Source organism: Agelaius tricolor, unplaced genomic scaffold, assembly GCF_023055355.1.
Source record: "Agelaius tricolor isolate 1412-34295 unplaced genomic scaffold, bAgeTri1.0.p SCAF_11, whole genome shotgun sequence".
Classification (NCBI taxonomy): Eukaryota; Metazoa; Chordata; class Aves; order Passeriformes; family Icteridae; genus Agelaius; species Agelaius tricolor.
Window position 1 is genome coordinate 8,799,256 of NW_027269271.1, and position 27,801 is coordinate 8,827,056.

Consider the following 27,801-nt stretch of genomic DNA (forward strand, 5'->3'; position numbering starts at 1 on the left):
TACTACATACATATTGTACAAATATATCTTCCTATACATCATTTACATTTCAGTAGTAGGCAATACCAAGTGTGTCCATCACCATCACAATTGCTTGCAAAGGATCCACGACTTCTTGCATGTTATCTTTCCTCAAGACCCAGTCTGGTTTAATCCTGTGAAAAGATCAGTGGCATGCATTAAAATATTTCAGTGTCACAGCAGAAATAAAAGACCAATTTTTAAGCACTTACCTTGAAACTGTTTTTATTCTTAGAGGAGTTACTGGAACAGAGGAGCTCCCAGCTAAGGCATTGTTTGTTTTCTGCTTCACAAGTGTTCTCTCTGCATCCATCCTGTGTTTCCGAGCTGTGAGCTTATAGAGGCTCTGGATGCAAGGAACGGTTCTTGGCATGCCTCGGATTTCCTGAGGAAAGAAAGGGGACAACAGCACACAGTCAATACTGCAAGTTCAAAAGCAGCCTAAATCAAGAAAATATGAGTGTGTTCATCATCTTGGAAATGCATTTTTTTAAACCAGATTTTAGTTAAAATTAATATTGCAGCCATAACAGGTATGGGACAGAAAAAAAAATTACAAACACCACCAAAACATGCAAGAAAAGTATGTTAAATTAAACCATTAAACCCAAAACATTTAGGTCTTACCAAAGCTCTTTTAGAGTCCTTTGAAAGGATGGCCAGCAAACAACAGGTCTTTGTGAAAATGCTTCCTCCCTTCTCTGAAACTTTGTCCCCAGCTTTGCCTCTGTACATTTGCAGTAGGTCTAGCAAAGTATCTATAGAATTTTCAGCTTCATAAACTGCTCGAGTAGTTCTTTCATACTGTTAAACAAGAAAGAGACAAGAGAGTTTCTACAGACAGATCTTTAAAGCATCCTTCATTTACAGATTACTTATCAAGAGGTTAGAGGAAAAAACAAAGCCCATATTCTCCCCTAGAATAAGTTTGTAGCTGAACTAGGATCCAAGCAATACAAATCACTTCTGTATTTACACAATTGTAACATTATAAAAAGGTGCCTTTTATGCTTCCTCCCGTGTTTAGAAACCCAAAGAATCTGATTCTATATTTATAATAAAGAAAAAAACCTAGAATAATTTCAGAGAAATTTAAAAATATTTGTGATACCTTGCAATGCCTTAAGGCTATGAAATAATTTTTTCACCAAAAACCATCATATAACTATTACAAAGTAAATAAATAACTGGTTTCAGAACAACAGTGAAAAATCAGAACCTATTTTTATTCAAAACTACTACTTTTGTTGCTCTGGATTTATTGAGAAATTTTGTGGATAAACAAGTACTACAATAAAGTAGCCTACTGCTTATAAACCTGCAGAAGAAAAAATTCAAGTTACCTTTGAAACATTGAGCAGAACCTGAACTGAGTATCTGATGACATCCATGCACGGAACGCTCCGGTTGCAGCTTCGAATCAGAAGGAAAACACTGAAGATTGCTCTGCTCTGGGCCATATTTTCACAACACAGTGGGGACAGCCTGGTAGCCACCTCTAAAACAATTAAAGAAAAACAAATAGAGAAAAGAAAATTCTGAACTTCAAGCAAAAAAATTACAAACTAGGATTTTCTCTATTTTTAACCAAAAGTGCAAAGTAAAAACTGCAATTATTGATTTAAGAAAGTGTTTTTAAAGCAACAGTTTTAATATTCTAGACTAAACATTAAGAAGACAAAATGATCCACAGAGAACATATACTGACAGTAAAAATGATAATAAACTTATGTTAGGTATAGCACTACTAGGACTGACAGAAAATTTTAGAGCAATCATACAGGAGTTCCTTTCTCTACATAACCATTTAAATATTGTTCTTAAATCAATAATCTAATTTTAGTCTGGAAAACCCTCCATTATACCCTCTAACACTCGCATTTTATAATCATGCAGAAAGCCTAAGTATCATTATGAACTGTCCTCAGCTGAAAAAAAATCCAGTTTTTATCCTTTTGAAAATCCATGAGTTATAATAAAACAAAATACTGACCAAGATGCTTTAGTGCTGCAAGAATGTAGGAGAGATGTTTGTATTTTAGAAGGTGATCAATTGCAATTGCAGTTCTGTTGCCCAGTTTATTTTCTTCTCTGCTCTTTTCATTGGCCTTTATTAAACTGTGCCTCAAAGCTCTGGTTTTTGCTGTGTCAGTCATCTTTCTCCAAGAATATCCCCTCCATAATGCCTACAGAAAAGGAATTCCACAAAGAGAAAAAGTTGTAAAGGTTGTAAAGGAGAGACAAGACAACTGAACTTTATCACCAATACAAAAGTTTTACACAAGTCTGACAAAATATTGAATGAACTTGGCTATTCAATTTTAAGTCATTAACACTCAGTGTTGATTTGTTTATCTTTTGTTACTGTTAGGTAGGACGTGACATACACATGTGATCAGGGTCTAAGAAGAAAAAAGTTTTTTATCCTGCGTGTTCTTTAGCTTATATACTCTTAACAAAGCTGATCTTCAGTTATTAACTACATCACAATAACTTATTATATTCATTGGTGCAAAGCAATTAACATCAATATAACTGGTTTAAGTTTTACAGAAATTTAATAAGACACGTATAAACATCTACTTATGCACGTAGTCTAGCTTTCAAAAATTTTCAGGTATCTTTTCTAATCTGTTTCTATGCTGACGGCTTTGTCTTCTTTTTTGCTATGGATACACTCAAAAATCATCAATTGTTATTTTTTCTATTAACTCAGCTTTGCTTGCAGGCCAGCTGTAAAGCCCCTTTATACTTTTTATCTTCAAAAACTGGACTTTCAAGACGAAAGGCAAAAAAAATCCATGCATATTCGGTCCACACACACTCCCACCTAAGTCATCTCAACCATTACCTGCTCAGTATTCCTCCATGATCTGTTTGCCTTCAGCTTTCATGGCTAAACCACAGCTGACTTGGCTTGCAATTTCACTGATAAAGTCATCGACCAAGGCAAAGATCGTTCTTCTCCCCAAAAACCCATGAGAAAAAAACCCCAGCTAATAAAAATAACCAAACCCAAAGCTGTCATTTCCTCACAAGAGGTGCCTACCTGAAATTTAACAATTCCCATGGCGAGCCTCCTCCTGCGCTGGCGGGCGAGGAAGGCGTGGGCGTTCCTCTGGATGACGGAGGCGGCGCGGTGCCTGCGGCTCAGCCAGGCTCGCACGGCGCGCTGCAGCCGCACCACTCTGCCGCGCTCCCGCACAAACCGCCTGCGCTGCGCCTGCGCTCGGAACCAGCTCTGCAGGAAACAAAAGCACCCTTCTGGTTATTGAGAACTCTTCCCCTAGGTTCCCTTTTCACACCCTAAACGAGCACTGACAAAAAGTGAGTGTTTGAACACGAGCTTTGATAGATACGGGCACTATAAACATCACCAGTCATAAATAACGTCCATGACTCTGACTGGCCTTGGGTAGCTGATATACAAGAATGCAGAACACAAGACTGGAGAATGAAATCTTAACTGGGAGCCACTAATTCACAGAATTCACAGAATGACCAGGTTGGAAGAGACCATCAAGATCATCGAGTCCAACCCATGCCCCAACACCTCAACTAAACCATGGCACTGAGTGCCACATCTGGTCTTGTTTTAAACACATCCAGGGATGGTGATTCCACCACCTCCCCAGGCAGGCCATTCCAGAACTTTATCACCCTTTCTGCAAAAAACCTTTTCCTAATATCCAACCTATTACACACTAGGGAAGCATTCTGAGGAGAGAAGGGGCTACAGGAGAGCATAGATAGAATGGCTTTCAGTTATAGAAGGGACCTACAATGATCATCCAGACCAACTGTCTGACTAAAAGATAAAATATGTAACTCTCTCAATTTATACTTGTGCCCAGCATTACTATGCCCTAGGAGTTCTCTCTTGGTTGGCTTTTAAGGAGAACCACCATTCCACTTTCCTCATTTCCCAGCTCTGTTTCTTCCCTTCTATGAGCAAAGAAGGGAGACAGGATTCTGTGTGCCAAATCAGAACCAAAAAAACCCTTTTCCATCCATTCTCTCTTGCCTTAAAGGGAAAATCTAACTTATGGGGAGAAATAACAGATTTGTATGTATGGAGAAGTAGTAGGGCAAAGTTTGCCATGGCAGCCGTGACCAGAGAACAGCTATTTCAGAGTTCCCATTTCAGCCTCTCCTTTTATCTAGTGCTGGCTTCCCATACTAGAACTAAGCTAATGGTCAGTTCAGAGACCTGCAAATAATTTTTACAATTTGGTAGTGCAGCAATACAGACCTGATTTTGATATTGTTTTTAGATAAGTAAAACCTGGTTTCATTGAAATGCTGGAACCTGCACAGGCTCTGATACCACTGGCAGATCAGAAGCATCCAACCAAATAAATTACAGTATCCCAAGGGATTGTTCATGTAAGGAGATGCTCTACATTTCAGAAACTTTACAGGTTGTTATGTCTGATCTTTCCTACTGCCAGGAGGACATAAAGAAATATGCTAAGACAGTGCTCAGATTTCTTTAGCAAGCTTGATGGTCTGAAGGAAACAAACTTTCCTATCCATTCTCAGCTTTAAAATGCTTAAGCCTCCAGAGCTTGCTCAGCTGTGTATAAGCAGTATTATTTAATAAATCATAGTCTCCCTAATTTAGCTTTATTTTCACATGTAAAGGAGCTACATTGTCTTAATGCTACAGCTTAGCTCATAGAAAACAAGTTAGACTATTACAAATCATTCAGCCTTAATCAGACCAACCTGTATTATAAGAACAGATGAGATTCGGGTTTGTGCAAGTTTTAAGGTGAGGTGAAGCCTGTAGGCCCTTTGAATTTTAATTGCTGAGATATGATGATATACAGCTGCTGTAAAATGAAGAAGTCTGTTCTTTTGTTTCTGTTCTGAAATCTGTAGAAGGAAAACAAAATGGGGAACATAGTTAATTTTCATACTCTGAGGTAGCTGGATGTCCACATAAAGAACATAGTCCACTATTAGATACTGAAAATCACCTCAGAACTAAAGTAAGCTACCACTCTGCAGTACTAGGTCTCTAATTTAAATGGTAACACAGAGAAGTGATTGTAAGAAATACAATCAATACATGGCAGAGAACAATTTCACTGCAAGCCTGTGTGCACAGAATTATCAATTATAGGTAAGCCACAAAGATCTCAGAAGCTAAAACACCCAACAGTGAAAATTTACTTTAGTTCTAAATAATTGTAAGAAAAGGCTCTAACTGTCTTTGATCTATTCTGATCCCAACCAACACTCAAAGCAGCCAACAAGAACTCAATTTCAACACCAAGAAATCAAGTTTTCCTCTCCTTGCCAGTCAGAATTAATGGTAAAACAGCTCTAGAGATACTTTACATCCAAAGCAAAGTTTTTATTTGAATTATACCAACCTTTTTCCTGACTAAATAACCCCGGATAAATGCTTGCAGTTTAATGACAGCTCTTCTAGTCTTATTGTATTTCATAAATTGAAGCCTGCCTTCCTGCCAAGCCCGCAGATGTTTTTGGATAATTACAGCAGCAGCTTTTTGTTGAACAAATTTCCTTCTTGCCTTGAAACCTCTATATGCATTTTGGATCAGACATGCAGCCTGGTGCTTCTGAAAAAGATACTAAAAGAATGCACTGATAATTAAAATTTGTTCATTCATGTCAGGATCAATATACATTTATTTTTAGTTCTAGGGTTTTTTTCCATCATAAGAACAAAAATGGAATGAGAAGTACAAGTAAACTCATACAGTAGCAGTTTATATAAAATGCACTTTCACAGTCTGGAAGGTCTTTTCATTTACCTAAATGGGGTCAAAATACGGGCTTAATCTTTTGCAAGCAATAAAGCCAGCAGACAATTTGGCATTTTATATTGGTATCTGTATATAGAGGGATAATTCAACAATTAGTACTGTTCAAAACCAAGAATCAACCCTGTTGCTTAAAGCAAAAAAGGGTATTTCATATTTTGGAGATTGAACAATCTTCGCTCAGGTTCCACCGTTTCTATGCTTCTGCACATTAATTACAAAAATCACTCAAATACAGTGAAAACTTTTCAAGTAACCATGACACATCAGACTGCAAGTGAAAACACACCTCTCTTAGAAGTCTCCTGGCCCTGTAGTGCCTGTATGCCAGCTGGATCTTAACTACAGCACTCCTGGTTGCCAGAAACTGCTGCCGGAGCCTTCGCGCATCGCGGGTTGCTCTCCAGACTCTTTGGATGGTAAGTGCACAGGACTTCATTTGCAAAAACCTAACACAGAAATGCAGTTTTAAATAAGAAAACAGTGATGGTTTATGAAATCATTAAGATAGATATTGGGAAAGCACAGCTGTTCTCAACCAGATCTTGGAACACCAGAAAATGGGAATAGCCAGCAGCACTGGCAGAAAGACTAATTTTAAACAGAAGACACTTTCTGGTTTCCCACAGGAAGTATTTCCCTAACTTACTGCCAAAGGAGGCTGGGGAGGGACACAGCAGTTTGAAAGGCATTGGACAGATTGACATGCAACAGGTCCATAAAAGGATGTTAACAGGAATAGGCAGGGATGTTTAAAAAGCAGGGATGCTGAGGGAGGACCTTGTATCACTGCACAGCATCCCTTACTGCTACTGGCATGGGACAGTTCAGAATGAGATGAGCTACCAGGCTGATCTCATAGCAAAATAAACATAAACCAATTTAACTATTCCATTGTGGATCAAAATGAAATAGTTTTTCAACCTACAAGTTGTATGCTGGAATTTGAACAATATCCAGAAAAATTTGTATGCTGGAATTTGAACAATATCTCTTTTTCTTGCAAAAGAGAGAAGTGAAAAAGAGATCAAGGCCTACTCTTTCTAGAGCCCCAGTACACATAATTTAAACTTGTGAAGGAGCTTCCATTCCAGGAAAACAATTAAATGTAATGAAAATCTTGTGCAAAAGGGCATCCCCACCTGCACCAAAAGGGTTATACCCACACATGTTACAAGGATGCTGCAGGGGCAGAGCCTGAGAACCTGAAGAGTTCTACAGAGTGCAGTACAGCACTAAATAATCACACAACAAAAGCTTTGAGAAGTGGAATGATGCATCTCAGATGGGGTATTACCGAGTCTGCAGCTGTCTTGCTCTGAAGTGCCTCTGGATAACAAGGGTAGCTCTGAGCACAGACAGGTATTCCTTCCGTGCCTTGTGACCTCGGAACCAGGCTTGGATGACTCGTGCTGCTCTCATTTTGCTAACCCACTGCCTGGCTTTATAACCTCTGTATGCTGCCTATTAGAAATAAAAATTAAAAAAAAAAATCAGAACTGTTAATGGAATGAACAAAATTAAAAAGAAAAAAAAATCACATCAACAGAAACAATTTTTGGGATATTTTATCTCTAAAATAGTACAAATATTTAAGTTCTCAAAACTAGATAATGTTTTCAGAAGCAAGTGAAACATATTCAGGGAAATACCACAAATGCCACTCTTTAATATTAGTCTGCAAAAATAACTACATTGTGAAGAAACAAATACAAAAGATTAAAAAACCCAAACAAACACTCAATAGAAATCACTTTAATGATTACCTGAATTGTAATGGCAGCTTTTTTCATTTGATGGAATCTGCGTTGATCGATATTTCGCATCCGATGCGCTCTGTAGTGCTGCTGTATTAACACCGCAGAAAATTTGCACAGAAGATATTTCTGTCTCTGAACAAATCCACGGAAAGAGGCCTTCAAAGAAAAAGACAAACTTGGAATATTTCACCACTTGCATCATATCAGCTGGGAATGTTTGCATATTTCTATGTACAGCTGTACTCACTGGCTTGTTATAAAAACAACAATTAAATAAACATATTTGCAATGTCAAAAGTAATTCTTTTTTCCTACCTTTAAAGGAAAGTAACCATCCTTATATTGTTCAGGATGTAGTGGTTAAACATTCAGAAAAAAACTAAGCAGCTACCAATCCCCCCAAAACATGGAAGTGAGGAAAGCACATGTGATTTCAGTTAAGTAGAGCATGTGGTCTCCAAAAACAGAGTAGAACCAACCTAAGACATTCTCATAGAATGCTAGAATGGTTTGGGTTGGAGGGGACTTTTAAAGATGATCTAGTTCCAACCCACCCAACATGAGCAGGGATACCCATTAGATCAGGGTTCTCAAGGCCACAAATCATTATGAGAGATTATTTATTTCCCTTCCTTGATTTAGGGAAATTTCCCTCCTTACATTCTGCTTCAAAATGTCAGTTCGGCACTTTGATTAGTCTAGGGTCAATTAGTAAACCTAGGAAGACTAACATGATTGATTTACTCACAGCTTCCTAAACCTGAGTTCTTAGCAATGTAACAATCATGGTTTTTGCCATTCATGTCACTTTATACCCACTACCAGTGCCCTTCTCATGAAGAGATCTTTCATTCATATTCCCATCAAAGAAAACATTAATAAAGCCATTAATACTTAAGAGGTGAAATTCAGTAGTCTTAAAGAACCTTATTTGTGTGTGCTGTGGTACTAAGCTTTATACATCTGCCTTGTAGTACACTTCAGAAACTGATTCTACTGTGGTTTTCAAGAAGCTTTAAAACACCTACAAATGAAAAACAAAACACCCAAATCCCAGTACTATTCATTCAGAAGTACCTGAATTTTAATGGTGCTTTCTTTCATTTTGTGAAACCTCCTCCTTTGGATATATCCTCTGACTGTGGCCTGCACAAGGACAACGTTCCTGCGGGTTTGTAGGTAAGCCATTCTCTGGTGCTTCACAGTCAGGTGGGATCGGTAGTGCCGCTGCAGGACAACTGCTGCTCTTTTATAGCTCATGTACTGTGACTTACATTTATGCATTAAGTAATAGGATTGCAATGTAACAGCAGCTGCTCTGAGCTGGATGTATTTTCTACGCTGCAGAGCCATCCGAAGAAAAGACTGAATCTTTCTTGCAGCTCGTAGTTGCTTTGCTGTTTTTCTTGCTTTCATAGCTCGGAAGGCAGACTGAATAACCACTATGGCTTGTCTTTGAGCCAAGTACTGTGCCCTCTGTGCACGAGCCCTGAGACACGATCTGTACCACCTCTGAACAGCCACTGCTGAGCTCCGGAGCAGTGCATAGCGGGCCCGGGCTCTCTGGCCTCGGAACACGGACTGGATGGTCACTGCTGCTGCCTTCTGGGCAAGAAAGCGTCTCCTCTCCACGCACATTTGTAGGAACGACTGAATGCGCCGTGCAGCCACATTGGCTTTATACAGCTGCCTGGCTTTCCTAGCACGAAAAGCAGCTTGGAGGCAAATGACAGCCTTTCTTATTTCTGTATAATTTCTCATGGCAGCTTCTCTTGCCATTTTGGCTCTGAACCTCTGCTGTGTGACTGTGGCAGCCCAGCACAGCTGTTTGTAACACCTACGCTGTACATACATGCGATAGCTGGACTGTATTACAACTGCTGAAATGTGCAGGAGTTTCAGTTCCTGCCGTGCCCTCATGCCCCTGTATGCTGCTTGAATAACAAGAGTGGAATTCTTCATTGTCAGATACTTCTTGCGTTGGTTCTTTCCTTTCAAATAGGATCGGTAGTAGTTCTGTATAAGCATAGCTGCAACTCTCATATTCTGATAGGCCCTTCTGTCCCTGAGCATTCTGTAGGCTGCCTGTATTGTGCTGGCAGCTGAATGCATGTGCTTGAGACTCCTCCTCACCCTGACACCTCTGTACACAGCCTGGATGTGAATAGCTGCTCTGCGGAGAGAGCGATATTCCAAAGCACGCTGCTTTGCCAGAACTAAAGCTCGGTACCTTCTCTGAAAGACAAGAGTAGCTGCTTTAAGAGAGAGATATCTCTGACGTTCTCTGAAGGCTCTGAAGTTTTTCTGAAGCACAGTTGCAGCACGGTGCATTTCACGCTGTTGTTTTCTCACTCGCATGTCTCGAAAAGCCCTCTGGATACAAGTTGCTGCTTTCTTCAATGAAGTGTAATGCTCTACAGCAATTTTCCTGAGCCTGTGGGCTCTGTACCTCCTCTGTATGAGCTGGGCTGCCCACTGAACTCTTCTGTAATGACAGCACTGCCTATACATTCGGTAGTTTCTCTGTATTATAAGTGCTGCCTCATGTTGTCTCTTCAAGAAGCATCTTGTTTTCATTCCTCTGTAGGCAGCTTGAAGAAGTAAAACAGAATTGTACAGTTTTAAGTACTTTTCTCTCTCACGCTTCCCTTCTCTGTAAGCTCGATAACGTTGCTGTATGATTACTGAAGCAAGCCTGAGTGCTTGATAAGAAGTGTAAATTTTATGCATTCTTACCATTGCTTGAATAACTGTAGCAGCTTGATGCATTTGCTGCATTTTTTTCCTAACTACAAATCCTCTATAAGCAGACTGTATGATAACAGTGGCATTAAGGAGAGAGAGAGATTTTTGATGCTGAATATTTGCTAGTTTTGTTGCTCTGTATTTTCTCTGAATTACAATGGCAGCTGACTTAATGGAAAGAAAACGTTTTCTTTCAAGGAAAGTTCTAAACCTTCTTTGAATAATCACAGCTGATTCATTCATGGTTCTGATAAGCCTTCTTGTTTTCATACCACGGAATGCAGCCTGGATGTGCAGTACAGCATTTTTCATAATCATGTACTTGTGAACTTGTGCATCTCTCTCCTTACAAGCACGGAACCACTGCTGAATCTGCCTGGTTGCAAGCACCAACTTTCTGAAATCCCTCTGTTGTTTGTGCATCCGATAATAGGACTGGATTATTGCTGCTGACTGGTGCATAGCTTTTAAGTCTTGTCGGACTTTCATGCCTCTGCAAGCAGCCTGAAGGATAGTAACAGACTTCTTTAGTTCCAAGTATTTTTTGCGTTGTTCTTTCCCTAAACAAAATGCTCTGTATTGCCTTTGGATTCTTATTGCTGCCATTCTCATTGACTGATACTTTCTGCTCATGCAATACATCTTAAACGTGGCTTGGATGCAAACAGCTGCTTGGTGCATACACTGAACCTGTCGCCTCACTCTTACACCTCTGTAAATTGCCTGCACTCGGACTGTGACTCTTTTTAAAGACAAATACCTCTGCCTTTGACATTTAGCATGAGTAACTGCACGGTAACGCCTTTGAATGGCTACGGCTGCAGATCTAAGTCTTTCATATTCCTTCTTGACCAGGTAAGATTTGAAGGCAGCTTGTATAGTTGTAGCAGCTTTGTTTAGTTTGTTCAGTTGTCTCCTCACACTCATCCCACGGTAAGCAGACTGCAAGACTAATGCAGCTGCCTTGGTTTTTAGGTAAACTGCACGTTGGGCTTTTTTCATACAGTGGGCTCTGTAGTATTTCTGAATCACCAAAGTGGCTTGTCTTAGTTTCTTGTATTTTAGTTGATTTATGTGCATTCTGTAATAGGATTGAATAATTGTTGCAAGATGATGTTGCTTCTGAATGGTTTTTCTCACAGCTTTCCCCCTCCATAGTGCCTGAAGACGCACTGCAGCATTTCGCAGCTGAACGTATTCTTGCCGTTGTCTCTGGCCTAGAACCTTGGCTCTGTAATGCCTTTGGATGGTTAGCACAGCGTGCTTCACAAGCCTGAATTTCCTCAGAGCCATGAATTTTCTAAAGGTAGACTGTATCTTAGTAGCAGCAACATGCTGTCTTCGAATCTGCTTTCGCACCCTCCAGCCACGAAAAGCTGCTTGTAAAGAAAGCACTGCTGCTCTTGTCATTAAGAAGTTCAGTCTTTGCCTCTTACCACCCTTACAATTTCTGTACCACCTCTGAATCACAATGGAGGCCTGAACCATTGCCTTGTGTTTCACTCGTGCAGCATGAGCTCTAAAAGCAGTCTGAATTTTAATAGCAGCTCTGCATTCAAGTTTGAGCTTTTTGCGTGTTTTATAGCCCCTGTAGGCTGCCTGTAAGCACACAGCTGCTTTTCTAACTTGCAAGAACTCCTGCCTGTGACACCGGGTCTTTCTGCAGGCACGATAATGTTGTTGAATGACAGTGGCAGCACTACAGATGCTTAAGTACCGTTGCCGGTCCCTTTTCATTCTGTAGCAGGCCTGAAGTAATATTGCAGCCTCCCTCCACCTTTGTACTTGTTTCCTGACAAGATAGCCTCGAACTAGAGCCTGAATTCTTATGCAACCTCTCTTCAATTTCCTATAATCTTCTTTAAACTGAAGAGCATGTCTCCGAGAGCGATACCGTCGTTGGACATAAAGCGCTGCTTCCCTCAGTGCACAGTAACGCTTACGGACCTGCCTCATCTTTGCCAGAGCTTGAATCTTCACCGTGGCGTCTCTCAAGGTTTTAAATCTCTTCCGGGCAACGTGAGCACGGAAAGTGGACTGAATTTTGATCACAGACCTCAGGATACAAGCCTGTCTCCTGGCTTGCATCCCTCTGTAGGCAGACTGGAGAACAACGGCAGCCAGGCGCACCCTCTGGAAAGCAGCAGCTGCTTTTTTAGCAGCCACGTGTGCCCTATACCGGCTTTGAATTACAGAAGCAGCATTTTTAATCTCTTTGTATCTTTTTACTTGTTGGTATTTTCTCACGTGTGACTGCAATATAGTAACAGATTTTTTTAACTGCAGGAATCTCTGTTTCTCTCGTTTCATTCTCCACAGTGATTGAATAACACACGCTGCTTTTGCTTGTCTGTACAGCTCTCGTGCCTTCATGCCTCTAAAAGCAGCTTGGAGAACTACCACTGCTGCACGCTTTTGCAAATAAGACTCTCTCTCGCCTTTGCCCAGTTTATAAGCTCTGTAACACTGCTGAATTGTCACTATTTTTGCTCTGTGCTCCTGGTAAACACGTCTGGCCAGCTGACACCTGTACCAAGCCTGAATCTTGATAACATTTTGCTTAACATGTAGATACTGCTTCAGGTCTCTGTGCATCCTGTACCAAGACTGTATGACAAGGGCAGCCCTCCTTCTTTTAGCCAGTTTTGAAGATTGCCATTTTCGGAAATAACTCTGAATCACCAAAGCTGCTTTAATTTTCTGCTGAATTCTGTATTTTCTCCATCTTCTGAATGCCGACTGAATAGTAAGTGCTGAAGACTTTAGGATTTGGTATCTTTGTCGATCTATTTTTGCCAACTTAGCTGCACGCAGATGTCTCTGAATTGTAACAGTAGCCCAAACAATTTGTTTATATGCAGCAACAGACTTCACCATCCTTATCCTTGCTTGTACAAAAATAACACAGTGTCTTAGCTGTAAGTATCTTCTCCTTGCAGAGTATCTCCTCCAATAAGCCTGCAGGTAAAAAAAGAAAAATTAGCATTTTCTTCACAATATGTTGAGTTAAGCATGACTGAGGACTGTCATCTTCAGACTTTATAAGATTTCTTATTCCTATACTCATCAGAACCACAGAGCATTCTGAGTTGGAAGGTGTGACAGCTAACAGCTGTCCTGGAGCCCTCACAGTCATAGATAACCCTAACTAGAACTGGACCAGTCCCTGCCCTTAGGGAAAAGAAGTAAACATGCCTAGGAAAAGGCACTGGGAACCAGGAGATTCAAACTGAAACAACACCAGCTAATCCCTGATGAGCAGAGACACAGGCAGCCATTGGCCAGTGAGCTGGGTGTAACCAAATTCAGCCAATTAGGACCAACCATGAGGGTGCTTGAAAGCCATATAAAAGGGAACTGTACTCAGGAAAATTGGCTATTGCTGTAGGAAATTTGGTGTGTTGAGTCACATCCATCTCAACAAGGACTGAGTCCTAGACTTGACTGAATGGCCCATACCAGGATCAAACCCATGACTTTGGTGGTGTTGGTACCATGCTCTAACCAACTGAGCTCATCTCTGGCTCTTAATCCCTAGGAAGTCAAATCCAGAAATCTATTTTAAAAAAGGGAAATTAAGCAAAAACTAAATGGTTTTTAAGCATTTTCAATTCTGGGAAAAGCCTCAATTTGCCCTGGCAACAGCAGATTCCCTTTTACACCATCTGATAAATCAGCAATTCTTTAAAATCCAGTCTGAAAATATTTCACTTAGGAGTGAAATATTTATCTTAGGGTAATGGTGCTGAAATTATCTTGAGAAACTGAATTATCTGCCTGATCTACCACTGCCATGTCTGCCACTTTGAATGTGCCCACAGCAGGTGACATAACACTAGGAGAGTAATTTTAATTTTTTTTAAAGTTTCTTTAAGTAATGTTCAGCAGCTGCAAAGAAGAAAACCAACACAATCTCATAAGTCCTTACATTAATGTTTAATGCCCTGTGTTTTAATGCTTATGGTCCTCCAAAATATTCACCAAGAAGGAATAATTGTTAATTTAATAGCACATTACCATCCCTTCCTAGAGAGAAAAACTTACTAAACCTCTCAAAAGCAGAGGGAGGAAAAAATTTTGAAAAAGTATTACATTTCATGAAAGCATTAATTGCTGCAAGCAGCACAAATGGACCTTAGCGAGGCTCTTTCTTAGAGGTTTCAAGGGGTTTCCTTGCTGTGTAATCTTGCTTTAGGTTGTATTACCTGAATGACTGTGGCAGATTTATTTCTGGCTTCCTCCACTTTTGCCTTTTTCAGATTGAAGAGAGTCCTCCTGGCCAAGTAACCTCTCCAGTGCTTCTGGATGAAAATGGCTGCATTCTCTCTCCTCAGGATGCGCCGGCGAGCCAAGAAGTTCATTGCAGATTTCTGAATTATCCGAGCAGCTCTGTCTCTTTCCTACAAAGAGTAAATTTCCACTGAATATTACCTATGGAATTTTCACTCAATTTTTTTATTTGAATAACTATCCACATCAATTTCATAAAATTATACTACATATGTACACATTATAAGATTAATTAATAAAAATAATGCCTGCAATGTTTATAGGGTTTTGGTTTTGATTGCTTCTTCCCTACCAGCATCTTTACTATTATTTGAAAAGAGTTGTAAAGGGAGTGTTTTGTCATCATTGTTAAGGTTGGGTAGATTTTATACAGTAAAGAAACTGGAGATGAAAAAGCCTAGATAGAACCTCTGTCCCTTTCCACACCACAGATTCTCAGAATATTTCACTTGAATACTGTTTCAACATCAATATGTAACCCAGCAAGACACAGACAACCTTAAGGTACCATAGTTTTAAAACCTTCACTAAATCTGGTATAACCATCAGAAAATCAAGATACAGAACATAAGAACTCATAAAATTTAATTCAGAAGACTGGTGAAGCTTGGCTCCTTTACAAAAATAGTAAATCCATGCAGAAGTTTAATTACTCCTCTCATCTTATAGACATTAATAGGGATTAACTATTCCTTTAGTTTTAAGGAAGCAGTGCAACTATTTTATAATTGAAATAGTGGGAGAAGAGCTTAAGGGGTGACACACAAAACAATAACAGTAGCCTCTAAACACCTGTAGGTACTTCAGAAGTCTAAAAGAAAAGTGGAGTTTAGTAGATTACACCAGCAAGAAGGCCACATATTTTTATAATAGAAATGGCACTCATTAGTTTAAATGCCAATATAAGTCCAGCAGACCTGTATTTTCCATTGAATTTATATTATCTTTTTTTCTTAATGTAGAAGCTATGAATATTGCACAAGCAAAGAGTACCTGAAAGAGTTTCAGTTCCCTTTTCAGCCTGTACTTCCTCCAAGCAGCCTGAATTACTCGTGCAGCTCGGGTTTCTTGGCGAAGATCGAGGAGCCGCGAACACAGAAATGACAGGTAGGTGATAACAACCTGCAGAAACACACAACACAGCAGGGTAAGGCTCTACAAAAGAGCAGGACACGCTCACACAAGGGCAGAACACATTTATATCAACTCTAAAGGCATTTTTACCTTCTCATCAGGAATTGTATTTGACATGTCTGCATGATGAATCATTGCTGGTATCCCGCCTAGGTCAGAAACTGCAGCATTGATCAGCTGGAAGTTTTGCTTTTCATTGTCCAGGAGTTCCTTGTATAGGACTGAGGGAGTCACAGCTTTGTAAAGATAAAACATTAGTCAAATCAAATTGTGCAGAGAAATAGATTTAACATAAACTTCTGTACATCAAATAACTCACTTTGATCAAATGTTTCTTCCACAGCAGTTAGAGAAGTGTCAGACTCCGATGAGGAGGAAGAGTTTAGTCCCACTGTAACAGTTCTTGAACATTCTACAGTTTGAGTTGTTCGTTGGCACACAGCTTCCAAAGGCATGTAACAGGGGTGATAGTGATGAATCAAATAACATAATACTCTGCCATCTGAGAAACACACTGTGAAGTTTTCCACCTGTTAAATAAAATACAAATTCCTTGAATTTTTGTACTAGTCAATTGGTATAAACTGGATATAGAATTCTTCTCCTGTACCTTTAAATGTGACCAAGTGCAAATTATTTTCTAACACAAAAAATTTAGGTAGCTAGTGCTTCCTTTGAACATTTACTGTACAGCAACACACAGCTGTGAGACCCCAGAAACAAAAGAGGCGTGAGTCATTATACACTGAACCTACAAGGGAAACATTTATGAAACTAATCTTTCTACAGCAGGATCCCAAATAAACTTCTATAGATACCTTTACACTAGTAATTGGGTTACACTTTCAATGTAGAAATAAGTTCTGAATTTGAATCAGTCCTAAAGGCTCTGTTTTACTCTTCAGAAAGACTAGCAGCTGCTACTGTATTCTGACCAGTCAGGTCTCTGACCACAGTTCCCTTCTTGGAATGAGCAAACATTTCCCTTCTAAACAAACATCTCTGAGGAGATGAACTGACCTTATCCCAAAAATTAGTTTAGTTTTCATAGCTTTTAAAAACACTGGAAATTCTATGCACAAATACTTTTAAAATGAAGACTCAGTAAAAGTCCACGAACAATTCCCATTCCAGCAAAAAATGTTCAAGTTTTAAAGAAGCATGGGTATGCACAAGACTAATTGGAAGGGAAAATTTTTTGCTCAGATTTGTTTAAAAAGAGAGGTGCAGTTAAACTCACAGAATAATGGTTACTTCAAATCAGATTAAACAGACTCCAGAAGAATATTAACAAATAATTGCCATTGACTTCTACTACATATTTGATGGTTTGAAGAACTCTGCTCTTTAAAGGATTACAACACCACAGGGTGTACTTGTGGGAGGGTACATAAAACTATTTACCTTGATATTGTAAAATCTACAAACAGCATTAACCCATGCCATCAGCAGCTTCACATTTTCACTGTAAGTCTGAGATAAGAAGTTACTACTGTCTTTCTGTACTCTAAAAGAATTTTGAGAAGTCTTCGTAGCACCCAGTAGTGCTTTTGTCTTGTGTGTGTTCTTCAAAAACTCAATTTCTTCTTTTAAATGTTCCACATTCAGAAAAACATCCACCTGTTAGGAAGAAAAACAAAAAATGGACAAATCAACAGTCTGACATGTCCTGCATTACAGCTGCTGGATACAGAGCTTTAGACATGGCATTTTAAAGAGAATCTACACTCACCCCTTAGCAGCACCTGCCTCACAATCAGTAGTGGATAATCTGGACTTGCCAGCATAGATGGCAGATGAAAACCCCTAAATCTACCCTTCCCACTGTTCTGTGTAAAAGAGTTACTGCATTAGTTAACAGTTGGGAGAAACAGGGCAATTCCCTGTGTAATTTCAATGTGCTCTCAGAGGAAACAAAAATTTCAAAGTCTTGCCCGCAGTTCCACTGAGCCCATGTACCAATCCTCCTCCTTTAAGGGATTCCAAAAAGACTTGAGCTGGTTGGAGAACAAGCAGCATATCCACAGGGCTTGGATAAAGCCACTGCTCATTCAAGTTATTTCTTTGATCAAAAGCAATGCAACTGTGACACATGCATCAGAAGAACTAACTGAAGGAAGTTAACTACTTAATAGTGCAACAGTACTCAAGAAAGAAAATAATTACATTTGATTTTTATTATATTGTCTATCTTAGTTATAGTTCTTTGGCTGAAGCCTTTAATATTCTTGCTTTACATAATTGCACTTACATTCCTGACTACTTAGTGGTGAAATTCCACCTCAACTTTTATCTTCTTCTGCCTTTCATAATGTTATGTTCCTTCCAACTGGATTTGTCAGTTGGACACGTATTTTTAAAATACCCTCTGACTCAAGTTAACTCTTAAAACAAATTAAGAAAACTATTTTGACTTCCTCTACTAACTTTTGAAATGTCATTGCAGTAATGCCTAAGAAATCTTATTTCAAGGATGTTTCATCAACAGTTTCAGATAAAAGCAGGAAAAAGTAGAAGAGCTATAGCTTCAAAGATTACTCTATAATTGCCTAGCAGTGTAACCTCAAAATATCTTTTTCAGTTACTAAGAGTCTACCTGCAGTTTCAAATCAACATTATTTTACTTTTAAGTATCAATTTTGCTATTATATGGCATAAACTCACTTTTTTCCAGAAACTTGAACAAATGTGTAAGAAAAAGCACAGTTACAACATTATCCAAGCTGTATTGTTAGGGAACAACGAGCAGTTTAGTAAAGTTTACATGCAGCTTTGAATGCACAAAGCAAATAATTTCAGTTTAAAATTTGATTAGTAGAGGCTTGCACAGACATCAAATATTCCTGGAAGAGTGGTGTTTTCATTATTACTCCTTTGTAACTAGCAAAAACCAAACACAATAACCAATTGAATAGTACCTGGAAGGCAAAGACAATTTTCCACAGCAGTGCTAACGTTCGTTCCCTGTGTCTATCCACAATATCCCTGGAGTCAATTGAAGCACCTATCAAATAAAACAAGGGATTAAAGTGTGCAGTAGTTATATCTGATGCACTTAGAATAACCCTGATTTCTAGGCCTTACCAGTTTCATCTTTCAAGTGCACTCCTCGCTCTTTAAGGACATTGAGAACAATATCCACATTATGCATCTTCTGTAGCCGACTGATTGCAGGAACTCTCAGTTGTTTTGAAAGACTCCAGTTTTTGGTCAGAAGCTCCACTGTTCTCCTAACAAAGGTAATTGCATGGTTTAATGCCTCTGATGAGCTCACATTAAATATGATATAAAAGAAAATAAATATTTCAATAGAATCAACGCACACAAGACGAATGCCACATTGTAAGTCCACAGCCAGGTTTGTTACAGCAAAATCAAATTCATCCAGAGGAGTCTGAACATGACTGACAGGCAGTCCTAAGAAACCCAGATGGCGGGAAAGGTCACCTTCACCACTCAGGAAGTCCCGGGAAAATGCAAGCAAAAGGTCTTTGCTAGCCTAAAGTTAAAACAAACAAACAAACAAAAATATTAACACTACAATATCTGTCAATCAGAATACAGTTTTCATCCCTTGTACCTCCCAAATTACATTTCGTATTTCCTTGTCTAATTCTTAAAATTACATGTTTTTTTTAAATTATTTTTAGCAAGTCACATAACTTTAACTTTTGTCAGATTAAAATCAATTAAAAAATTATGCACTCAGTCTTAGGACAACAATGGAGGAAGACCTCAAATCCCAGCTCTCACCTTGAACTCTGCATCCTTACAAAAGAGGCAGGGGTCATGGTCAATCATTCTGGACTGTTTGGCACAATCCAGAAAGCAAACCAACAACAGCAATTTTTTCAGTGTGAACTTTGACAAAGCTTCTTCATGTCCTGAAATGATAGAACTCAGTAAGTGATAGTTTAAAAATGAGGTGCTACAAATAAATTGTTTTGGAAGCATTTGTTACCTTCCCGGTAAAGGTGGGGCACGACAGGATGTCTGTATTCAGCTGCAATGTCAGGGTTCCACAGCAAGCGGTTAAGGATAAATATTGCTAAACCCATAACATCACTGTTACTCTCCAAAGCTATCAGTTCTCCATAAATAGTCTAATATGAAAGAAGGGGAAAAAGCAGAAGGGTTAAAAGTTACCTTAAATACTATGTGATTTAGTGAACAATATACATTACTGAATCTCTAAAATAATGAATGGAAATTGATCTCTAAATATCAAACAGTTTTCAAGTGAGTCCTAAAGGTAAAGCCAAAGGAAATTTCAGAAGATCTAATTTAATTCCAAAACATGTATAGTCATCCATGTCTGAGAAACCAATCAGGAATTTCTTTAAGATGACCACATTTTTCTCCAGTTTAGTAAAGTGGAACTGACAGGAAATGCTTTTGTGTTATTGGCCACGGAATTAAGTTCCACTATCATTGATTAAATATTTTACTTCTAAATAAGAGAATCACTTTTTTAAAGCAAGCATGTTGTAACAAATTAAAACATATGCATCAAGCTGTAACTGAATTGAACCTACCTGAATTAGTATGATAGACAATATAAAGAAACCCAAAACAACCTCTACTAAAAAAATTACTAAATGTCCTTTAAACCTAGATTATAGACTATACACAGTGAACTTACCTCCAGACCTATACGCAGCCATAAAGGGTTGTAAGATAAAAGCCAGTTAAGGACTTTCTGCCTCTCTCCTGCAAGAAAGCATTTTTTAATATTAGATCCAGCAAACATTTCAGATTAATGCAAAACTTTCTATTAACCAATTTCAGATTAAACAAACTCAGTGTGTGAACAGCCCTTTTCCCGTTCCAGGTGTCAGTCTCTCACCTATGTCTTTCCAGAGGTGCCTGTCCCTGCGCACCAGCAGGCGCCTGCTCTCGATCTCGCCCTCGAGCCTCTGCACGGCCCTGACCATGGTTTCGCAGGTGAACAGGCGGCAGGCCTCGCGCCGCAGCCGGTTCAGCTTGCGCCGGGCCGTGTACGCTTTCAGCGACGCCTCGTCCTTCGTGGGTGCCTTAGGAAGGCTCCTTTTGTGATGGTTCTCTTCCCCCAGGATAACAGCAGCTGCATTTACTGTTTAAATATGCACAAAGAGCAAGCATTTGCATCTCTAATAAAGGTAGCTTTGCACATCTCATTGATTTTTTCTCCTCTGGAAGCTGAAGTTTTGTTATTTTTATTCTGACTGATGATTTATCCTTCAGGAAGCTTGTCAGCTGTTGCACTACACATATGTTGTCAAGTACAAGAATACTAGTCTACTATTAAATATAAACACTTATTTCATAAGTGAGCAGTGCTAGGAATTCAGTTTTAAGATTAATGGTTCCACCTTTGGTTTTTCCAAATGAAGCTAAAGATAGCCTACTTTTTGCTCTATCCCTTTAGTAAAGTGCCGGCTATAATATTTTCCAGCAGGTGGGGATTCCCCACTCACCACCCACTGAGAAGTACCACAGCCACACATTCCAGTGTATTCTTGGTGTAAAGCACCCTCCTCATGCAGGGGTGTGCTGTGCTGTGCTTGCCATGAGCTGGTGAGCCATCCACACTGATCAGAAGGGGGAAAATAAGACAACATGACTCTGAAAAGGTTTAGTGTGAAATGAGTACTACTACTTGTTACTGTTAATAAGTATGTTACATAAAGAATAAGAAAATGGGAAGACAAAATTAGTGTACTCTTACCTTGTGAGGTATTTGTTTTTACATTGAAGTCATCAGGTGTAAGTACAAAATTTAACCACCAGGTGAAACCTCGCTGCTGCTTCTCCTTCCAACGTTCATCATAAAACATGTTTTTAGCAGCAAAAGGCATTGGGTGCCTAGGGATGACTAAAAAAAACAAAGTAAAACAACAAAAAACTTTAGTTTTTGCAGTTCTTGAAATGTTAGATAACCAATATGCATTTAATTCTGGAAAGGATTAATGCCTGACACTCCATTTAGCACTACAGCCAAAAAGGCAAATTGTTAAAATCTTCAGTGACTTGTGGATCAGGGATTATTAATAAACTTCAGCCACAAAACATGGCTTGAGTTGTTACAGCCCTAGAGCTAAGACAAGATACCTAGAACCCAGGCCATTTGCAATGGGGTAAACTCAAACTGAACTGGATAACATCCAGGAAGAACCATTTTATAGATGCATTTTTCTGGTCAGATCAACTTAGTATTGTTAACTCTGCAAAATTTTTATCTTGCTGGGAAGAAAATTTCTCTTCTGAGGTATTCTGTTGTTGCCTTAAAATGTTATCAGATATGGAAGAGGCATTTAACTGATAGCCATCAGTTAAATCTATTAAAGCTGGGAGCAGAACTGTAATACAGCTTTTAGACTTACAGACCAATCTGGAAAAAATAACATTTACTTTTAGCTGACTATGTGCTGCAACCAATTTTCTGATAAGTAGTCAAAACAAAAGGTTACATACATTGTTCTACTAGGTATTGATTCATTTCAGATACTATCTTCTATTTCAGTTCTAAGCAGTTAGGTCTCACCTGACACCAGCAGTACAATTGTGACACTGTTCAGTGTTTTACCAAACACCAGGAGTCTGCCTACCTGTTTTCAGTGGTTTCACAAATGTCAGGTGGGACTGGGCCAATCCAGGGACAGGTTTACTAATTCTCCTGGTAGCTTTAGGTGCCTTCTGAAGTGAAGAACCTACAAGCATTAACACACAATTATCAACAGCAAATATGTCAGTGAAAGTTAACATACTGAAGTTCATATCACTCCTAAAGTACAGAACTAGAGTAATTCCCCATGAACCATTCAAAAGATATTAATGATTTTAAAAGGGGAGGAAGGAAGATGTGTGGATGCAGGGAACTACAGACTGGTGAGCCCCACTTCTGTGCCTGGGAATATCATGGAACAGATCCTCATGGAAGTGATGTTAAAGCACATATAAGACAAGGAGGTGATTGGAGACAGTGAGCATGGCTTTACTAAGGACAAATTGTCCCTGACATGTCTGGTGGCCTTCTGTAATGGAGTGGCTGACACAGTCAAAAGGGAAACCAGCTGATGTCATCTGCCTAGAGTTCTGTAAAGCCTTCTACACGGACCCACATGGCATCCTCATCTCCACATTGGAGAGATATGGATTTGGAGGGTGTACCATTGGGTGGGTAAGGAATTGCAGCCTGGGGGTTGTGGTCCATGGCTGCCTGCCCAGGTGAAGGCTGGTGATGAGCAGTGTCCCTCAGGGATCTGCCTTGGGACTGGTGCTCTTTAATGCTTTATCAATGACAGAGATTGAGCACACCCCCAGCACGTCTGCAGCTGGCACAACAGACTGGGAGAAGAACCCAGAGAGAGCAGCCCTGCAGAGGAGGAATTAGGGGTTCTGGTGGATGAAAAGCTGGACATGAGCCAAGAGTGTGCACCCACAGCCCAGAAGGCAAACTGAAACCTGGGCTGTGTCAAAGAGGGGTGGCCAGAGGTCAAGGGAGGGGATTGTTCCCCTCTACTCTGCCCTTGTCCAGCCCATCTAGCTTTATCCTGATGGATTGTTAGAAATAACCTGGTAGATATCACACCTTTTCCTGCTGCATATCAATACTTTCAGCACATTGTTTTGACACAACCCATCTTAAAAAGCCTGACATTGAAGTGCACTACTGAAAGCCCCAAATCAAATCCAGATCACAGAACAGATCACTTAACTGAAGAAAGCAGTATGTGCTATTTTGATCTGAAAGCTATGATTAATTTTTCCTGGTAGTTAAATTTTGCAAATTAAATGCATCTTTAAGTCCCAGGCCCTCATTCCTTTCACATTCCAGAGCACATTTAGGGTTGGATCAGTTAGAAAAAATCGAAAATAAGCTGAAATGCAAGTGTCAGCGTTTTCTGATCTCCAAGCAATAAAGTATTGGCAAACAATAAGGCAGAGAGAACTACACAAGGCTGACTACTCACAGTAAAAAGCAGGCAGAATGAAAAAGACAGAGGAACTTTTTCACTGGAAGAGTGGTTAGGAATTATCACAGGCTGCCCAGGAAAGGGGTAGAATCACCATCCCTTAAGTGTTGAAAAGGTGTATGGATGTGGCACCTAGTGTTACAGTTTCATGGTGAACACGGTGGTGCCAAGTTAATGGTTGGACTCAATGTTCCAAGGGATCTTTTCCAACCTTCATGATACTACTTTGAAAATATGTGACAACAGCAATGGAGACAAACACTCACAATGGTAAATGTATAAGTGACAAATCTTGTGCAGTAAGTTTCCAGAAAATTTGATTTATGTAACAAGGTCTCTGCTCAAGAGCTTTTAGATACTTTATCTATTATTGTCATTAACAAATTTACACAGGAATAAAGTAAACTTGAAGCCAATTACATAACCAAAATGCCAACCTAGTTTTCAGGTTTTTAAAACACAGACACCTAACAAATTGCAAAAGCTCACATTTCAGAGATATGAAACATTGCTGACTGCTGCTAGACAGTTCAGTTTGCTATATCCATTTCCTAACCAAAGGATCTTTAAGAAAATGGTAAAAGAAGGAAATACTGCTCACCAGTTTTCTTCCTCTGCCCTACTCTCTCTCCACTGGTGGGTTTGGAGGCCAATGGTCCTCTGGCCATGCGTGTTTGATTGTCTGTGCTAGAGGTAAGAGCTCTTTTTCTTTCCACTTCTTCCACATGCACTGGAGCCGTAACTTTACTATTTCCTACAAATGCTTCACTCTTCCTCTTACGACACAAAGAAGTTGATCCAGTAGGAGATGAATTTACCTTGTCAGTGTGACACTTATTTTCAGATGAAATGGGAGCTGTAACTGGCAGCTGTTTAGATCTTTCTGCTTCCATATGTCCAGGCACCACATTAGCACATCCTGTTATTGCTTTATTAAGGCATTTTTTAGATTTTGGCTGGTGGGTTTCTGTTCTTGTTTCTTCAGCAGCACCACGCTTACTTTTTATGACAGTGGCAGAAAGAATTGGACGCTTTTTTGTTTGCTCTCTCTGAGAGGGATTGTCAGTCTGCAGTTCCTCTGCAGAAGGAAAACTGCACTGATCTTCCTTGGGTTTGTCACAATCAAATGCCTGTGATTTTACATTATGCAGCACAGAGACTTCATTTAAGCTGTGTTCTATGTGAACATGTGTTTCTGTCTCTACACCTCCATCTTTTTTCCATTTTGCAGGTAGACATCTCTTAATAACATAAGTCTCTGTGGTGGATGATATTAATGCTGCCTCAGGTTTAGGAGTCTTTGATAGTTTATTTGACAAAATGTCCTTCACAAATTGATCAGGTGACAGAATTGGAATAGGGTGTTCTATTACATCAATATCCACTTGATAATTGTCATTTACAAAAGCATCTGGACTTAAAATTCTCCTTGTACTTAAAACAGGCACAGAGGCTGAGTGTTCTGGAGTGGAAACTGGTGAGAGTGTGAAATTAAGAACCCCTCCATCATCTGAAATTGGCAATTGTGCTAATCCAGCAGAGCTGGAGGCACTCTCAGGTTGCAATTGATTGTGCTCAGTAACACATTTATTGATGTTACAGATGTCTGTCTCGGGCAACAACTCTTTATTTCCAGAGGCAGCAATATCCCCAAATGCAGTAGACCTTCTCAGGGCTAGAGGTGTGTGAACAGTATTGCCATGTTCCTCTGGCCCTGGGGCAATGGGAGATGGAGGCAGCTGATTCTCTGAGCCAGCAAGAGAGCCATTTCCTTGGGATGCACCATTCTGCTCTGTGCTCTGATTCTCACATGACTGAAGGGGACTTCTAAGTCTAGCCACATTCTGAGAAACTTGAAATGTTTTATTAACATTTTTAATTTCTACAGTACTCTTCTTAGCTTTTATTGCAGATGTTCCTGAAGAGTTCTTCTTTTTTAATGTTTCCCAAAGACTCTTCTGAAAAAGAACCATACATAAAAGTTACTGTGCTGGCTTTCTAAATTCTTCTACATGTAAAAGTAAACATTACTAGCATACCCATAGCTTTATAGTTTTAAAAAAACTATAAAAAGAACTCTTGGTCAAAAATTCACAATACCTTATTTGCAGGCATGAAAACCATTTATTTGGTCATGTTTCAATTATATTCTTTAAGCTGTAGTTTATCAGTACCTACTTTCCAACCCAGCTAAAAAAAGTTGAGGACAATGCATAGCATCATTTCCACAGCATCATTTATCACTTTATAGCCCTCCTTCACTAAATTTTCTAGTGATAAAAACAGTATTTGCATCAGAGATGCCAAAGTAACAGAATTAAGATACAATAAACACACACTCACCTTTTTCTTCGGGGGCTGTTCAGCAGCACCAAGGAGCACAGCTTGATGTTTTACAACATCATTAACAACAAAAGTCACCAGTTCTCTGATCTTTCCTTCTTCTAATGGTGTCCACGTGATAGAAACAAATATTCTTTGTCCTGACTATTGGAAAGAAATAAATATTTAATATTTAGCATTTAGGTACACTTTGGCAACATTGAAGATCAAGTAATCAACCAAACAATGAGCAGTATATAGAATATATATTATGACAACATGAAATGATAAAAAATTGTTAAATGTTTAAATGTCAATTTTCCCTCCTTGGAATGTAAATTTAAGCAACCCCTATCAAAAATGTTGTCTTACTGAAAGGACTTCTGAATCAAACTACAGTGGAAAACAAGAAATACATATAACACACCGTAGAAGGAGAAGGTGCGAGTAAAGGTGAGAAGAAGAAATTACATAATTTTTTGCATGTATTAAACCAAATAAGTCCTCCAGAGTAACTTTGAGAGAATTATCGTGGGACAAATAATCAGAGGTTGATTAACTTAGGACCTTAGCTGACCCTAAGTGTAAATGTTTTTAGTCAAATTTGACATGTAAGTCTTTCAACAAAAACTAAGACACCGCAAATTATCAAGGAAGTCATGAAGCTTTCTATTCATTAATTCCTAGAGGAACATATCATTCAAGCACCGTGCAGTGAGACTTCACCCTGGTTTTATAAGCCCATTGCTGCAAGACATGTCCAGAGCGTTTCTTCCTCTCTCACAAACACTTTGGACAGTGTAGATAATTACAGATATATATTCCTCTAAATGGTTCTTTTAAAAACTGGAATTGATTGGATTGGCCACAGTTTGCATTTCCTTAAGCATCGTAAACGTTTAATCGTATTTTAAACACGCCTTGCACTCCGTTGTGTCAACTAATGAACGTGCAAAACACTGAACCGGCATCCTCTTCCCTCAGCCTTCTTCCTGAACATACGCCCTGAAACTTTTTGACAGGTGTCTGTCTTTAGAACAACATTCCGGAAGAGCAGTTCATTTCATTTTTTTATTCTCACAGCAAACACCTCTCTGATGGAGGAGGTTGCAGCGCCCTTGCGCAGCTGACAGCCCCCAGCCTGAGGGGCCGACCCCGCCATGCCCGGCAGCCGCCGCCCCTCCGGCCGAACCGCGGCCCGCACCGCCCTCCGCCCCTCTGGGCCCGCGGCCGCCCCGCGTCCCGGGTGGCTGCGGATCGCCCCGGGGCAGCTCCTCCCGAGCCCCCGGCCCTGCGGCCGCCAGAGCTCCCGCCCATCCCCTGGCGGGTGTCCCCGTACCTCCACAAAGAAGCGGCGGTGCTCGATGCTGAAGCCGCGGGCAGCTGCCGGAAAGCGCTCGATGACCACCTCGGCATCATCATCGTTGGGGTTGTCGATGCCCAGCAGGCGCGTGCGGGAGGCGCCCACACGCAGCCGGCCGAAGCTGAGGAAGGGCGGCCGGGAAAAGTAGCTCAGGACCAGCACGGCGGGCTCCTCATCCGCGTCCTCCTCCTCTCCGCCCCGCGGGACCCAGCGCCTCCGGCCGGGCTTGCTGGCGGGGCTGCGGTCCCCCCGCGCCGCTGCGGCGACAGAGCCCGCGGCCATGGCCGGGCAGGCGCGGAGCGGTGGCTCTGCACGGCAGCACTGCGCCAACCGCCGCTCCCGCGTTCAAACCCATGGCTCCGCCAATCCCCGCGCGGAACGCGCAGGATAGCCCCGCCCTCCTTCTTCCCAGCCAA

General features: G+C 40.2%; 1 protein-coding gene across 1 annotated transcript; it reads right to left on the reverse strand.

Moving 5' to 3' along the window:
* Positions 1 to 39: 39 nt before the first annotated feature.
* ASPM (assembly factor for spindle microtubules) lies at positions 40 to 27,669 on the reverse strand. The gene is made up of 29 exons (XM_071436016.1): positions 27,362 to 27,669; positions 26,044 to 26,187; positions 24,302 to 25,658; positions 22,333 to 22,434; positions 21,453 to 21,599; positions 20,592 to 20,837; positions 20,388 to 20,455; positions 19,707 to 19,848; positions 19,499 to 19,629; positions 19,069 to 19,244; positions 18,830 to 18,975; positions 18,664 to 18,749; positions 17,150 to 17,365; positions 16,065 to 16,275; positions 15,836 to 15,981; positions 15,605 to 15,733; positions 14,527 to 14,721; positions 8,654 to 13,279; positions 7,583 to 7,732; positions 7,114 to 7,280; positions 6,106 to 6,265; positions 5,403 to 5,624; positions 4,750 to 4,899; positions 3,071 to 3,262; positions 2,015 to 2,207; positions 1,365 to 1,519; positions 649 to 825; positions 234 to 406; positions 40 to 155 (listed from the first exon to the last, which is right to left on the reverse strand). The coding sequence occupies exons 1-29, from the start codon at positions 27,665 to 27,667 to the stop codon at positions 50 to 52; spliced, it is 10,419 nt and encodes a 3,472-aa protein (XP_071292117.1). The 5' UTR covers positions 27,668 to 27,669; the 3' UTR covers positions 40 to 49.
* Positions 27,670 to 27,801: the final 132 nt, after the last annotated feature.

What these genes read in the sequence shown, in the direction of transcription:
- ASPM (XM_071436016.1), bottom strand. Translation starts at nt 27,667, where the DNA reads ATGGCCGCGGGCTCTGTCGCCGCAGCGGCGCGGGGGGACCGCAGCCCC. An exon ending in AAAAACAAATACCTCACAAG is followed by an intron (nt 20,838 to 21,452) that starts GTAAGAGTACAC and finishes ATATTTAAACAG; the next exon opens with TAAATGCAGCTGCTGTTATC. An exon ending in CCAGGAGACTTCTAAGAGAG is followed by an intron (nt 5,625 to 6,105) that starts GTGTGTTTTCAC and finishes GCATTCTTTTAG; the next exon opens with TATCTTTTTCAGAAGCACCA.